The following is a 16,102-nucleotide window of genomic DNA, read 5'->3' on the forward strand; positions in this document are numbered from 1 at the left end:
TCTGTTTTCTCTATTCCTTAACTCTTCCCAAAACATCTCTCCAATATCTCCTTCCCTTCTTCCTTCCTCACCTTCCCTATTATATATATAAAACATTTGAAAAGTGTGTGTGGGGGATATCCCCAACAAAAAATAGTGCTCTTCCTCACTCACCTAATTCAGCACAACTCTCTTGATGTCTTCTTCTGTGTGACCCTAGTTGCCTAACTCCCTTATTTCTAGCTTTCCTATATTCCACTTTCTAACCTTATAAAGAATTATAAAAAATAATCAGGGTATCTGCATAAACAGCCAGAGTACTATAATTTAAATGAATAGTTCAAATCTGTTTGCATGCTTATAGTCCATTTTCTAATAAAATTATAATAATGGAGTAAAAGCAAGATTATACCATAGTTACAATTAGTGAAATAGAAATAATGAAGTAAAAGCAAGATTACAGCATTGTTATAATTAAATGTAATGCAACAGTTTACACATCATTTTTAAATATTAAGTACAGATGGAAATACTGATTATGTTCATAAATGATAAACAACTAGCAATGTTTCCAGTATAGTATGACATAAACCGGCATTTTCAATGAATTCTCCTATCTCCCATATTAGTGTTTCACACTATACACCTCAATAAAATGTAGGGCTCTCAATTATGAAAATATGAACATAAATATGAAAAGATGAATACTAAGTGGCAAACAAAGATTAACTTCAGCTCTGCAGGATAGGCTGGACTAGTAATCTTAGTGTCAATTTGTTAATAACTCATTTCCCTTTCTAATAGTGCCCACTTAGTGTACAAACACAGGAGAGTTGAAGACTGTAAAAACAAATCCACTATGTATGAGGGCACACAAATGGAGTTTTAATAAATATTTAAAAGGATAAACCACCACTGGGTTAAGCAATTATTTTCAAGTATAGGATTTCATCAGAATACAGAAAAAAGAGTTTATATAATTAATTAACTAAGTCATATGATCAATAAAAACAATCAAAACAAGAGACTAGGTACAATTTAACAAATGTAAACAATTGATACAAAGACATTTCCATTAGTTGTTAAGAAACAGCAGAATAAAAATTAAAAACTAAATATATTATTGCATAAATGTAAGATTAAACAAGAAAAAAACGTATGTATGAGTATAAACATCTGGAAATATAATCAAAACAAGTTCAATGTAAGTAAAAACCTTTCATAATCAATGATATGTTAATTAAGTTACTATCTATAACTTAACAGCTTTGAGTTTTACGACTGGTGACATGGATAGTTTCTCATTAAGTCCAGGGTTAACTGAGACATTAAGTTTTAGTTGCTGTATTAATTCCTTACAGTCCATCAAAGTTTCCAGTTGCTCCCAACAGTTCATAAGGATGTATAACTTTTACAATACCAAACTTAAACTTCTTAAAATTAACACAACTTAATGTACATTTAATAAGTGAATTATTAGTATTCCTTTTCAAAATATCATAGTTTTGTGCATATATTCTTTTTTGGTGGGGTTTTGTCAGTCTTTCCTAAATAGAAACATGAGCAATTTGAACAGAATGCAATATAAACTACCCCCTTTGTGCCACATTTACCTTTGGTTAAAGACCCTTACACTATTAAAATTTTCTGTGGTGAGTAAATCATTCTTCAAAATGAAAGAACATAGACTGCATGCTCCACATTTTTGTGTATCTGATCCTAACTTGTTTTTGTGATCAATCTTGTTTTTCAAACAACCCGTTGAAATTTCTTTCATTATAATAAATAAAATCCAAGGCTTCACCTACTAATTTGTATAAGTCTTCATCAATTTTAATTATGTTCCAATTATTCATAACAATGTCCTTGATCAGTTTAGCATCATTATTATACTTAATAACTAAAGATTTAGAGAAAACAGTTACATCAGTTTTTTCACGTTACTAGTGTGTTATGGCCTACTATATTATCCGACCCTAATAATTAAGAAAGGTGCAGAGATATCCTCTTTCTAGGAACATGTTAGTCAATTTTTCTTGTTCAACTTTAAAAAGTTGAGGTTAGAACACATCCTATCTGCTCTAACAAACTGTCTTTTAAATACATTCCTTTTACAAAAGAAGGGATAACAACTTATGTAGTGTAAGTATGTATTAGAAAAGGTTTGCTATATATAGTTGATACAAAACAATCCATGTTGGAGTTCTTAACAATGGTGATGTCAAAGCAGTTGACAGTATTAATCATGTGTTGTTAGGTAAAAACTTTGGATGCTACCCTTGTACGGAATAGTTTTAGTCATGAGGACTTTGAAATTGTTATAAATGCTAATTTAAGGTTTGATATATACAGTAATATGATCTTGTGAAAGATTTAATAATTGATAAACACATTAATGAGGACAATTCTAGGAATGAATTCATCATGAACATAATTTATAAATCAATGGTTAGACAACTAATAGATTATTTTTCAGGATTTTGTGTTTACTCACAAACAGATATTAATAGGTATGAAAAGATTTTTATGAGATAAATTAGAGGTTTCAAAGAATTGCTCTATTAAAAAAGGTTGAACAGACTTAATTTATGTTCGACCTGTTACATGCATCAGAAGGGCAACCTGATCTGAGTTTGTAATTGTTTGAGGAAATCATGAAACTGGTTGTTTACCTGATGTAAAATTGTGTTGTTACAACAAGTGTATCAGGAACAACCAGTTACTGGTTGATAGTGGGAATATGCAATCTGAATTAGGGAATCACTTCTTTCAGAATAAAGCAAGTAGGAGATGGAATCATTTGCCTTTGGAGTTAAGCAAAATCAATATGTCAGAAGTGCTCAAAATTAAATTTGATGCATGGTTTGAGGAAAAGGTACTTGGCTAAGTTCATAATGGAGTGAGGGCAATAATAATCTCTGATGAGGTCTAAAGCCTTATTTGAATCTTTGAATCTTTGAATATATTGAATTCCATTAGTCTGTGTGATTTTTCTGTAGTCCATACATTTACACAACCCGGTAAACTTTAATCAGTTACTCAAGGGGTCAAAATAAGGTTTTACTGCCAGTTACTAAAAAAGATATTATGATGCTTAGTGTGAGTGAGGAACATTTTGTCGTCTCCTTCTTGTTTAAAGCTCATGTGTAAATTGACAAAATGAATGCAGCCCATTTCTGCTTAAAATACCTTTCCTCAGAGGTTGCTTACCTTGACTGTTTTTCTGACATTTAAGTTTGCATTCTCTCTTTCCTTTTTAAAGAAACTCTCTTCCAAAAATACCCTACATAGACCTAACATGCTCAACCACTACGGATTACTCTGCGGGAAGTTCTCCTTCCCTGTTGAAATGTTGATATCACACTGGGATCAGCAGGGACCATTAACTAGTCTACAAGATGAAGAAAGGAGTGCAAAGAGTATATTTTTAGATTGGGACAGTTTTACTAGCATTTTTTTGCCTGATTTTCAATATTAAGGTTTAGTCACAAGTCAAAGATTAATTGGATCTTTAAAACCCTATGCACTCTGTTTCTTTTATGTGAAAACAAATGTGAAGGCTGCTTCTGTTTAACTGCTACACTAGAGCATCATGTGCAGTACAAAGTCCATAACTCTTCTCTGATTTTGTTTAACCTTTGATCTGTCTGTTATTTTTGTAGAACATCCCAGTTTTACCTAATCTTTACCTAATCTTTTTTTTATCCTGTCAATTTCTCATAAACCTTTGATTTTTCATTGAGGATGCTAGATATTAAAGTTTCACAGTTTATGGTTCATTTTGCTGGGAAAATACATGCTAATGCAAAACCTGGTCCATTAATAAATGGACACACTGTACTCAGCCTAAGTACAGTATTAGCATGATATTTCCTTACAAAAACAGAGGAAAGAGACTAAGCCTACTATTACAGAAAGTTCAGAAAAAATTCAACTTTGCATCATCAAAGTATCAAGTGTGATGATGCAATGACAGGAAGTACTGCCCTCTTAATTCCATGGAGTTTCAGAGTTTGTGAGCAGGGGGCAACAGTAAAATGAAAGAACAGAATATCCAGTAAATTGGAGTTGCAAAATGAAAAGCCATACTGCTACCCTAGAATAAAGATCAAGACTGCAGGTATGGGCAAGAAATGGTTTGCATGATCTCTAGCTAATTAGGAGAGTGTTACACCCTCCTCCTTCACTCTCCTCTTGAGTATCAAATGAGTTGTTGTTGTTTGCCATATTAAAAATACTGACCTTAGGAAAAAAATGACTGAACTCATTGCAGGACCTGGGGCATTGCTCACGGAAAGCAAAACCATGAAAGGATATTTCCTACGTTTAATCAGAAGAAATACACATATCTGTTATAAAGTATGCCTTCCTATTATACCAACAATCCCCGCCATCCTGTATTGTTCTCACAAGCTCTGAATTACAGAATCAGTTTCAGATGTTGTCTCACATATGAACTATATTCACAAAATCAGTAATAGAAAATATATCTGGATTCCCTTACTCAGAGGGTACATATTTAATATACGGTACTTCAGAATCATAAGACCAGAATCACTTCAGGATAAGTAATGCATCCCTGTTTACAGCCACCAAATGAAATCTTTGCATTCTCTACATGGCTAATGCAGCCTCTGCCAGTATCGTACTGTTTATGTTTCCCAGCAATATCACTGAATTCTGTTTACTGATTTCCACATCCTTATTAAATCCAAAAAGCAATCAAACTGCAGGGAGTTTACTCCCTGTAGCAGAAATATTTCAGACAATTTAAGTCATTTCAAACATTTTAATTCATTAGGAAGTCAAATGCTATGTCATTTGCAAGATTTGTCTTCATTTAGCTGATTATCAAAATGATGGATTTTTGGAAGATCTCTCCTGGCATTAGAGGAATTACTCAAGAGTTGCCTGCTGCAGGCAATCATGCATTCAGGCTCAAATCTGTATATTTGTTTAGAGCAAACTATAAGCTAGATGACAAAAAAAGACATTGAAAGCTTCAATTCATGGCACTCAACTTAATAGGGTTACGTCAATTATCTAGTGGCCAACCTTACAAATTTAAGACAGATATAAACAAATAAGAAATTGGTTTTCTAAAATGGCTACTTATGTAAAAATGAAAAGATAATAACATGAAAAGATAATATATATCTAGGCTACATGGAATATAAACAGTATAAAAATTCAAGCAGAAGTAACTTGCTTATTATAGATTCTTCACTGTTCATTTCATTTTAGAGTCAAATACTAATGTTATTTTTTTTTATCATGTCATTTACCTGCAGCTATCATAATGTTAAATATTATATAATTAGCAGGTTAATTTGATCATGTGTGTGGTGTATTCAATGGACTGTGTTGTCTTGCCTTAGCTAGTGCTCTTTGGGAAAGTGCATGGAGACAGGAAGTTGTTGTGTACTGTATGTATGTTGGCCGGTGAATAAAGTTTGAGTTGGTACCAACTGCACGCAGTTGTCCCGCCTTTCTTTGGTAAAAGAATACGACATGGTGTCAGAAGTGCTGTGTGGCAGTGCCTGGGCGTGCTGACCTTTTGCTGAAGACCATACGAGTGGCCAAGTGACGTGGAGAGCGGACATGTCGGACAACGAATGGTCGGCAGCCAGAATCAACATGGCAGCAAGTGCTCCCAATGCTACATTCAGTATTCAGCCGCCAGAGCCCTTGACTTCTCCAAACCCCACGAATGGACACGATGGATTCGCCGGTTTGAACGGTTCCGCAGGCCAGTAATCTATCTTCCAACCCAGAGGGAACCAGGTGAACACCCTGATATACTGTATGGGCGATGTCTTGAGAGGCCTTAACCGAGGCAGAGCATCAGGAGTATGCCAAAGTGAAGGAGGGTTTTGAAAGATTTTTATTGTCAAAAGAACATTGTTTATGAACGTGCGATTTAACATGCGAAAACAAGAACTGAACGAGACTGTTGATGGTTTTGTTACTGCCCTGCATGCTTTAGCGAACATTGCAGTTATGGGACGCTGCACGAGCTTATAAGGGATAGAATTGTTGTGGGCTTAGCGGACACCAGATTGTCCGCGGATGCAGATGGAGAAAGAGTTGGACTTAGAGAGAGCTGTAAATATGGCCAGACAGTCGGAGGAGGTCAAGAAGCAGCAAACGGCCTTGCGGTGTGACAGTACCGCCCTGCAGTATAACGTGAATGCTGTGCAGACACCACTGGACACCGCCAGAGGCCTCGAAAAGTTAGCCTTTGGCACCGATTTTTCAGCGCCAGATGCAAAAGGGTAAAGGTGTTACAGGTGTGGGGGCCATTTCACCATAGACTCCTATGCCCCAAGATGTGGAAGAAGGGCCACTACCAGGTCTGCCGACAGTTCAAGGCGGTGCAGAGTATTGAGGAAGACGAGGAGCCGGGTGAGCGTGAAGAACAGGGGTTCTTCCTTGGTTCTGTCTCCTCCGGGAACCATTCCTGGATTGTGGAGGTGAAAATACAGGGCACACCTATGACTTTCAAGCTTGACACGGGACGGATGTTACTGTTATCTCCAAGTCAGACCTGCACAACGTGTTCAGTGGAAAGAATGCTCCTGTACTCCAGCAGCCGGAGAAACCCTTGTTGGGTCCGGGAGGGATGCCACTGGAGGTTACAGGATCCTTGGAGCTTCAGCTTGGCTATGGACAAAGACAGACCTGTGAGAAAGTTTTAGGCCTTCCTGCTATTTTGGGCTGGGCCTCCTGAAAGTTGATGCTATCACCATGGAGTCTTTGAAGACCTCATACCGGACTTATGCTCTGGGTTGGGGTAGTGCAGCAAGTACCACATAAAGCTTCAGCCAAAGGCGGTGCCATACTCTCTGAAGACTCCCAGGAGGATACCACTGCCATTGATGGGGAAAGTGAAAGAGGAGTTAATGAGGATGGCAGAATGGAAGAACCTACTGATTGGTGTGCAGGCATGGTGGTAGCCCCAAAGAAAGACAGTAACAGACTGAGACTATGTGTAGACTACACTAAGCTAAATGAATATGCAGGAAAGGTTCGTGCTGCCCTCGGTTGAGCAGAGTCTTGGGATGCTCGCTGGTGTTTAGCAAACTGGATGCAAATATGGGATTTTGGCAAATTCCTTTGTCAGACCACATTTATAACCCCTTTGGGCGGTTTTTGGCATTAATTCTGCACCACACTTTCAACGCATGATGGCAGAGGTCATTGAAGGCTTAGAGGGTGTGATTTGTCACATGGACGATGTGTTGGTCTTTAAAGAGACTGGAAGAAGCAGGTATTACGTTGAATGTAGGCAAATGTGACCTGTCGAGGGCACAGTGACTTTCTTGGGCCATGTCATGCTGGTATAAGCCCGGACCCAAGGAGGACCGTCCATCACGGAGATGGCGGCAGAGAACTTAGGAGTTTCCTGGGCATGGTGAATCAGGTGGGAAGTTCATCCCTCATTTGGCTGAGAGGGACAGAGCTTTGAGAGACTTATTATCAAAAGGAACAGCTGGTACTGGGGTGGGGACCAGGAAAAGGCATTTAAGGACTTAAAAGAGGCAATCACCTCACCTCCAGTTTTGGCTGTGTATGACCCGGAGAGGGATATGCTTCTTCCTTTGGGTTAGGGAGTGTGTTGCAGCAACAATGGGAGGAGCATATGCATCAAGGTCACTCTCACCCACAGAGCAACGCAGGTTGAGAAAGAGGCCCTAGCGTCTACCTGGGCATGTGAAGATTACCTATTAGGCAAATCGTTCTGTCTAGAGACTGATCATAAACCCCTGGTTTCATTGCTGGGAGGTCAAGCTGGATCTTCTACCAGAATCCAACGCTTTAGGATGAGATTGATGCAGTTCGGAAATCACTGTGGGTGGCAGATGCCCTGTCACGTTCTCCACTTAAAACCAAGCTAACCCCGAGGAAACGGAGTTAATGGAGGACACGGATATTTACGTGAACAGTATTGTGGAAAACATGCAGGTGAAGCCATCTTTCCTCCAAACACTACGGGGACAGTTGGCGGTGTGTGCGCTGGTCATGGACTTGTGCAGCCAGGGGTACCAGGAACCCTTACTGAAGAGCTACTGGCCAGATCGGTCCACACTAACAGTGAAAGATGGGTTGCTTTTAAGATTTTATCCCTCTGCCATGCGTAATGAGGTGCTGTTGAAATTACATGAGGGACATCAAGGCATCGTGAAGTGCAAAGCTAGAGCCTGTCAGACCGTCTGGTGGCGGGACTTAGCCAGCAGATAAATGAGATGGTTTTAAGATGCAGGACGTGCATCTCAGAGAGAGAAAATCCCCTGAGCCCCTCATCCCAACAGAATGTCCGACCGACTCATGGCAAAAGAGTGGGCGATTTATTTGAATTAAAGGTCACACTTACCTCCTTGCTGTGGACTACTTATCCAGGTTTCTGGAGATCGCATTGTTGAAACATAGCACATCCGGTCATCACCCACCTAAAATCTTTCTTTCGCCGCCATGGTATCCCAGAGGTACTGGTGTCTGATAATGGACCTCAGTTTTCAGGGCAGTCTTTTGCGGCCTTTGCAGCAGCTTATTGAGCATGTCACTAGCAGCCCCAGGTTGAAGAACCTGTTAAAAAGTGCTGAGACAACGCCACTGCAGAATGGTTATAGGTTGGACCCTGTGCAGCCGGACTGGAGAAGGCTCATGGGGAAAGAGGGGAGAAGAGGGTGTATAATGGCGCTGGGGATGTGTTGCCGGTGACCAGGTGTGGGTGACAGATATGAAGACCCCAGGTACTGTAGAGCAAAAACATCACTCGCCGAGGTCCTTCAAGGTGGATGTGCCCCGGGACTGTAACCGTGTGCATCTGATCCCCTATCTGAGCCTGACTGTGAATCAAACCCTGAGTGTCCAGAAAGTGTGCTAAGTCAGACCAATGAGGCCTTGCCATTTTGCAATGGTCCTCCCGGAAGCCCGGCACACAGTGATGTTGTGAGGACCAGGTCAGGAAGAGTTATTAACAAGCCGGACCGTTTGGATCTGTGAGGGACAGTGTATAAATAACAATGTCATTTGGGGTTTATAGTAATCTGAATGTGGCTAAGTGAGCATTTGGTGTGAGAGACCTGGGTTTGTGTTAATTGGAAAGGGAGATGTGGTGTATTCAATGGACTGTGTTGTCTTGCCTTAGCTAGTGCTCTTTGGGGGCGGGAAAGTGGAAGTTGTTGTGTACTGTATGTATGTTGGCGGTGAATAAAGTTTGGAGTTGGTACCAACTGTCTTTGGTAAAAGAATACGACAATGTGCAGAAACCTTTATTGAGTTTATATGCTAGCTTGTTTATAATATGACAGGTCACAGAAAAAAGTAATTTACCCAGAGAATGATACATTAAGCTAAATGAACTGACAGTTAAATGAGAATAAGCAGGCTAACATGTAGGAAAACAGTTATTAAAGAAGAAGGATTTGTAATAATTCAAAGTGTGATATATATTTCACTTGGCTTCTAAGATATAGTATTATTATATTCCAGTTAGTTTATGCCTATGAGTACAGTCTAATCATGCAATAAAGAAATAAAACTAACCAACATAATTAATTAAATTAATATGTATATATTTTTTTTGCCAAGTTGAATTATTTTTTCAATGTGTGTTTCTTTTTCAAAAAGATTGGAAAGTCCTAACGTGGGATAATACCACTTGCAGTAACTATTTCAAATTTAGGAGCAGGTCAATTGAAGCCATCCTACATGGTCTGTACAATCACCATGCTGAGCATTCCAGGGCAGTAGCCTATCCTAATTATCCATGTGCTCTCCTCTGGGCATGCCTGAGGTAAGGCATTTACACAGCTGAGTGATTCAGGTGGCATAAGTTAGCTTGGCTGGTCAAGTTAATTAACTAAACCAAAAGTTTACATTTGCCCATTTCTATTTAAATGTTAGTGCAGGGGAATTTTGTGGACATAAAGTAGTGAGGTGTGTGTGTGTGTGTGTGTGTGTGTGTGTGTGTGTGTGTGTGTGTGTGTGTGTGTGTGTGTGTGTGTGTGTGTGTGTGTGTGTGTGTGTGTGTGTGTGTATACATGTGCGGCTGCATGTATGAGTATATTCAGAGGGATAACTGCTCTCAGGCAAGTGTGTTTTGTGTATGTTTGTGTGGTTGTGAGTCCAGCTGGGTGTTTAATTTAGGGGGGGTTAATTAGGTAATATAAGTGGATGCATGCATGTGTGTATGGGGAGGGTAAATTGGTAAGAGTGCCTGTGACTGCAATCATGTGTGTGTGTGTGTGTGTGTGTGTGTGTGTGTGTGTGTGTGTGTGTGTGTGTGTGTGTGTGTGTGTGTGTGTGTGTGTGTGTGTGTGTGTGTGTGTGTGTGTGTGTGTGCGTGTGTGTGTGTGTTTGTGTGTGTTTGCATGGATGTGGCGGGGCACTGTCACATCTCTAAACTCCTCTAGATTATGAGTCAAGTCCTGCAATACTGGGGGGAACATTACACTAGATACTAGTATTTAAATATTACTCTAAACTCACTTAAAAAGTTAATAAAGTAACAGTTTTACAGCATGAAAGATATATGGGTGGGGAGATACTAGACCCCACTACTTTAATATTGCCATACAGTCACTTAAAATAAATTTTCAGTATGAAAGATGTACAGGGGTAGTGGAGCACTAGGTACAAGGGTACACTTTAAGTATTTACCTACTACAGTCCATCAAAAAGTTACTAGAATATGAGGGAAAATGGCTTTAAACCCTGTATACTCAGCACAAAAAGCAGCTTTAGTTCACTGCACTAGGCACATCTGTTCACTGGCCTTGGTAAGTTATCCCCTTAATGAATCTTCTAATGGCGTTGTTACAGCCCTTTGGCTTCCCAAATTAGGAAAACATCTTATAAACTCAGGGCAGAACAGTTGCATCTTCTCATGTTTTATATAATTGTTGCATTTCTCAGCAGAAAGAAGATACAACCTTCAGTTACAAACTCCTTATTGTCTTCTGTACATTTCTCAGAAAAAGTCATAAGTTCTCACATACTTTCTTGCCACAGAAAATCACACATATTGCAGATATGTAGTATGAAAGAAAAGGTCGAGGGTTCTTGCATAATTTACTGCCAGTGAAAAACACAGATATTGTAGATTTAATCACACATTTTTAGTTTACCTGTTTTATGTTTTACAGGACATAAGTGCAGGCTCCAAATCTGTTACATTCTGACTCTGGAAATAGCAATAATTGTATTCTCAGAAATCACAGTTCACTTTTCATGTTTATCAATGAGATGTTTATCACTCGGATGGTACACTCGTACCAGAGTAATAAGTAACAGTGGCACACTGAACTACATTGCAGTTAAACAAGATACTAATGCAGCAGGATGATAACTCCAAGAGTAACTTTAATAGAGCGCTTTGATGAATATATAAATTTAGTTGTGTGACACTGCTGTCTTCTTCTCACAGAGCCAGGCTAAAGCAATAGATTAACGATAGATAACCCCCACAATCAAGGGGTCAGGAAAGGCAGTACTAATGATTCAAGAAGTATGGAGTATGGAAAAAGTCATGAGTGGATTACTGCTGCTGCTGTGGTGTGAAGATGGCCACCATTTAGATATTAACAGGAAATATAACAAAAGGTTACTGATACATGAAGTAGGGATTCTAATGGAGGAAGAATGTACTGTGAAAAACATGAAAAAGTATGCAGGAGCAATAGGAGAGAATACTTCAGAGTACAAGAAATGAAACTGAATCTTGAAAAATGCCATTACAATTGGACTGGCTAAATAGAAATAAATTCATTCATTCAATGAGCATGCTCAGTTCCATTAGAATAAATAAGCTTTACCAAATTTGAATCAATACCCTTGAGAGGAGAGGAAGTCAGGAGATTTAAGTTAGTTTCTTTCTGACCCCAGTGATCATGACTCTGGCCCAAGAGCTGCTTCTGCCTTGGTAATTTTAGAAATAATGCTTTAGTAAAATGCAGTACTAGAGAGAGTTATAATGTGAGATGTCCATGTCTCATCAATTACTGTCTAATGAAAAGTGATTTCCTTGACCTATAATTGAAGGGACATGAACATCAGATTCTGTAGCACAAGTATTCTATTTTGGAGAAGCATTATTTCAGCCATAATAAATAAAAAGATAATACTCTATTAAAGCATGCATATAAAAATGCCAGCTGATAAAGTGAAAGTGAATGTTGTGAGCAAACCTACAAAAAATGACAGAAGCATGAGTAGACAAATGGTCCCTGGATGAGTAGATAAATGGTCCCTGGATCTATAGATGTAACAGCTGTATATAGCAGTTGATTTATGAATAACCATAGTCAACAACTACTTGAAAGATGCTGGCAGGTCTCAGTATATATCAAAGGAATGGCTCTCTCATCAATGCCAAAACATTAGACAGGTCTGTACAAATCATTGCCTGTATATGTTTCAAGTAATTTAAAGGTGAGCTGTCAGTAGCAATGTTTGGAATGTGTAATGTGTTGCTTGCAAAATCAAACAGGTGATGGAAAATAACATGAACAGGAAAATGCAGTCACCATTCTTGTCACAAAGAAGCTTTCACTTTTTCTTTTTAAGACATGAAAATGGAGATGAGGAGTATGGGTGGCCATCTTTGAAATAAATAAATAAATAAACAAATAAATAAATAAATAAACATAGTATCTTACTCAATAGGAAAGAAGAAGTAATGGTATGAGTGAAGAGTGTAGAGTAAGTCGGGGTCAGTAGCTGAGAGTTAAAAATGACAAGACTGCCAAGGTTGTATAAGTGAAACAGGAAGCACACTGCAATGTTTGGAAAATGAAAACATAAGCACAGGTGCAAATATCCATATAAATGTGTAACTTTGGATGCTTACCATTTCTCAAACTCACAGTTCATGTATTTATCATACCTAAATGTTTATATTTGCTACAGTACACAACATTTAATGTTAACATGTAGGAGACATCCTGTGGGCTGCACACAGCATCACAGGAAATGCCCCCCTATCCTTCTGATTGCTCTATAAAATGCATGTTGAATATCTTATATGTATTGCACTGTTCTTTATTTGCATAGTCAGATGTTTTCTTATTAGTGTAATTTAACAATTATTCTACAGTCAGTTTAGGTATTACTCAAATATACACTCATCTGGAGAAAAGAGCAAACCCACAGGGTACAACTAAAGTATTGCAGCCAGCAAATGCAATGCATTTACAAGATGTCTGTTCAGTACATATGTAGCAAAGTGTACACTGGCTACAAGCATTCTTTATAAACTGCAGACATTTTAGTGCAGAAAATGAGGCTGATGCAAAAGTCTTCAATGAAAGTGATGCAAAAGTGTTACAGCATTTCATAATTCAATCAATTAAATTGTCATAACTTTGCACAGTGGGATATATGCAATGGCATAGCATAAATACTGCAATGTGTGAATAATTTAGGCTTTATCGGAATTTAAATGTACAAAGGCAATGCTATCTTTATGTATTGTACTAATATTATTCACAGGAGCAAAATATCACTCAGATATAAAACAACTTAATAAATAATCTAAAAATAAGATTCTACTAGAGATTTTCATTTGAAGACAAAGAGTATGCTTCACAAACATATTCCTGCATCTACATGCTTGCTTATTTGTGAGAAAGCTAAAGGAATTATTTGTTTGTTTGACTTCAGAAATCAAAGCACATAAGATTTAGCAACAAATTTCAATGTAGTGCTTGATTCTTGTTTTATACTGTTTAAGTTAAAAGTCTACATGATGTTAATTTCATAGAATTCTTCTGTTAAGCAGACTATTACAGTACCTCTTTTAGGGTGGAGGGGAATATCTGCTCGTGTAGCCGGAAGGCAGTTTCACACTGAAGAGTAACGGTAAGAATGACTCCCAGTGACCCCAGGTGTAATCGGGCAGCCTGGAACAGCTCTTTGTTCACAGTATCAGCGCACTCCATGATCTCACCTGATGCAGTCATGAATGTGAGTGCGACAACCTATAGAAAAGAAACAACAGTGGAATTATTATGTCCAAGAACAGCATGACAATGAAGACCTGTGACAACAGCTAAGCAAGCAATAGCAATTTATTTAGTTACTAAAAATGATTTCCATCTTATTGAGTATTTATTTGCCAGTGAAAGTGCATTCAGTGCAGAAGAGGTTTTGCAATTCGATATAAAAATAGATATAAAAAGCTGAGCAACAAAACAGTCAGAAGTTTCTATAACCAGATGCAAAAATAAACAATTTTTGGATATAATACGTGTCACTCTAATCATCTCAATGGATTTGTGTCATCAAAGAAGTAAATGTCTGATCCTTATAAGCATGATATCAACAAAAAGAGGAATATGATCATATTTTATACTTTTTTATATGCTTTTCATGTACATTTTACTGAGAATATTGTACATATTCATACAAATGCTTACAGCAAATATGTATGTTAACATGACTAATGACACAAGCACTTTAATTACATGTAAATTTATTTTTATCATTTCAAAGTTGTTGCTGAGTTCTTTAACATGCAAGCAGTGTAGCTAGGAAGGGAAAGGTACACAGAGTTCTAACGCATGTATGTGCGTCTTTAGCTGAGATCATTTTAAAGCAAACAGGAAAAGAAAACCTGTTTGAAGGTCGTTTGTTTTATTTTGTAGGTTTGTACTAGCAGACAGCCATAGCTTTCTAAATGACAGACAAATTAAATATTTCTATGGTTACATTAGTGTGGACAACTAAGCTAAGATATCTGACAACTGTTAAGAAATTACATTGTATTTATGGTGTGCACCATGTCTTCTCTTAAAATGGGTATTGTGCATTACAGGTCAGTCATTTCAGTTTGAGATGGCATGGGTGAACTGTCATGAGCATAGTTGTGTGTTATTTTGCAATATGTTTATAGTAAACCCCAGCTGTCCTATTTACAGCTCTGTGATCATTTAAATACAGCTAGTAACAATCTTTGCCATAATCTTGGTCTGTTTGGTAAATATGAGACATTAGTTTGCTGGATACTAAGGCCTTGCACTTAAAATATAAACCACCATCTAGGTGTCAATCAATACACTCTAAGCATACATTACAATGAGAGGCTGTACTCTGATTTCTCAGTCCATCTGTGGGGCACACAGTAAGAACATGATGTGCATTCTTTATATAAATATATGATGAATGCTGGGGCATCTCTCAATTTACTCAACTCATATTTAGGGACCAGAATAAAAGCAAGCTGTGCACCTACTATGCAGATAGTATTGACAACACTGCGGTATCTCTCAATATCAACATCAAAAACAGGCTGTATACCACAACAGGTGTAACACAAGATATTGTTGGACAAACACACAGCACCTGGTTATGGGGAAAGGATAATGTAGGCTGTATACTGAAACAGAAAAGACATCAATGCAACTTGGTATGTACTGTGCATAAAATAACAATATACAACTATGTGAGAATAGCTGTGACCACATAATATTGTATGTTGTGGTGCAATTAGGACATTTAGACAATTAGTCACTGTTTGCTCAAGAAACTATTTACTCAACAAATCCTGAAATGAAACATGATTCCACATATTTCATTCTTGTCCAAATTAACTCCCTAAAGATATTAGAAACTCTACATTACCAATGATTATCTTAAAATTTTTAACTACACCTCTTTTTATAGTAGATAACTGGTGTACCATAACAACAAGATATACTCACACTTCTAAACATCTCAGCTCCAGTCTCTGTGGGCCACTTAAAATTCATCCCTCATCCTACAAATATAGTCCAGTCAACAAAACCCCTAAAAAATCTATAGTGTTGAACTAGGATTAAACTACTATTTAAAAGCATGTTACACCCATCTGAAATAGAACCTTTACCTAATTAACCAGATGTTTTTCATTGGTTTGGATTTTCTGGTAAAAAATGCCCAACCCTGCCTCAACTTACTTTTCACCTGACTCTCCAGTATAATATGTTCTTTCATCCCGATCTTCAAAATAAATCTCATGGGAATCTGAATAGCCAGTTTTAACTCTCAGAACATTAAATACAAAATAGCTATACCCCTGGATTCAGTAATCTTCCATGCAGGACTAGCTTAGTCCTGCACAGAAGCTATTGTTTAGGAGCAG

General features: G+C 37.8%; 1 protein-coding gene across 1 annotated transcript in view; it reads right to left on the reverse strand.

The window, feature by feature from the left end:
• The window catches only part of LOC122794891 (L-gulonolactone oxidase-like), a 1,553,580-nt gene that overhangs the window by 889,420 nt on the left and 648,058 nt on the right, over positions 1-16,102 (reverse strand). The window contains exon 6 of the mRNA XM_044063489.1: positions 13,776-13,961. Coding sequence (XP_043919424.1) covers positions 13,776-13,961 — 186 coding nt within the window. The remainder of the gene's footprint in view (positions 1-13,775; positions 13,962-16,102) is intronic.

Source organism: Protopterus annectens, chromosome 2.part1 (assembly GCF_019279795.1).
Source record: "Protopterus annectens isolate FY-2018-M chromosome 2.part1, PAN1.0, whole genome shotgun sequence".
In the NCBI taxonomy this organism is placed as follows: Eukaryota; Metazoa; Chordata; order Ceratodontiformes; family Protopteridae; genus Protopterus; species Protopterus annectens.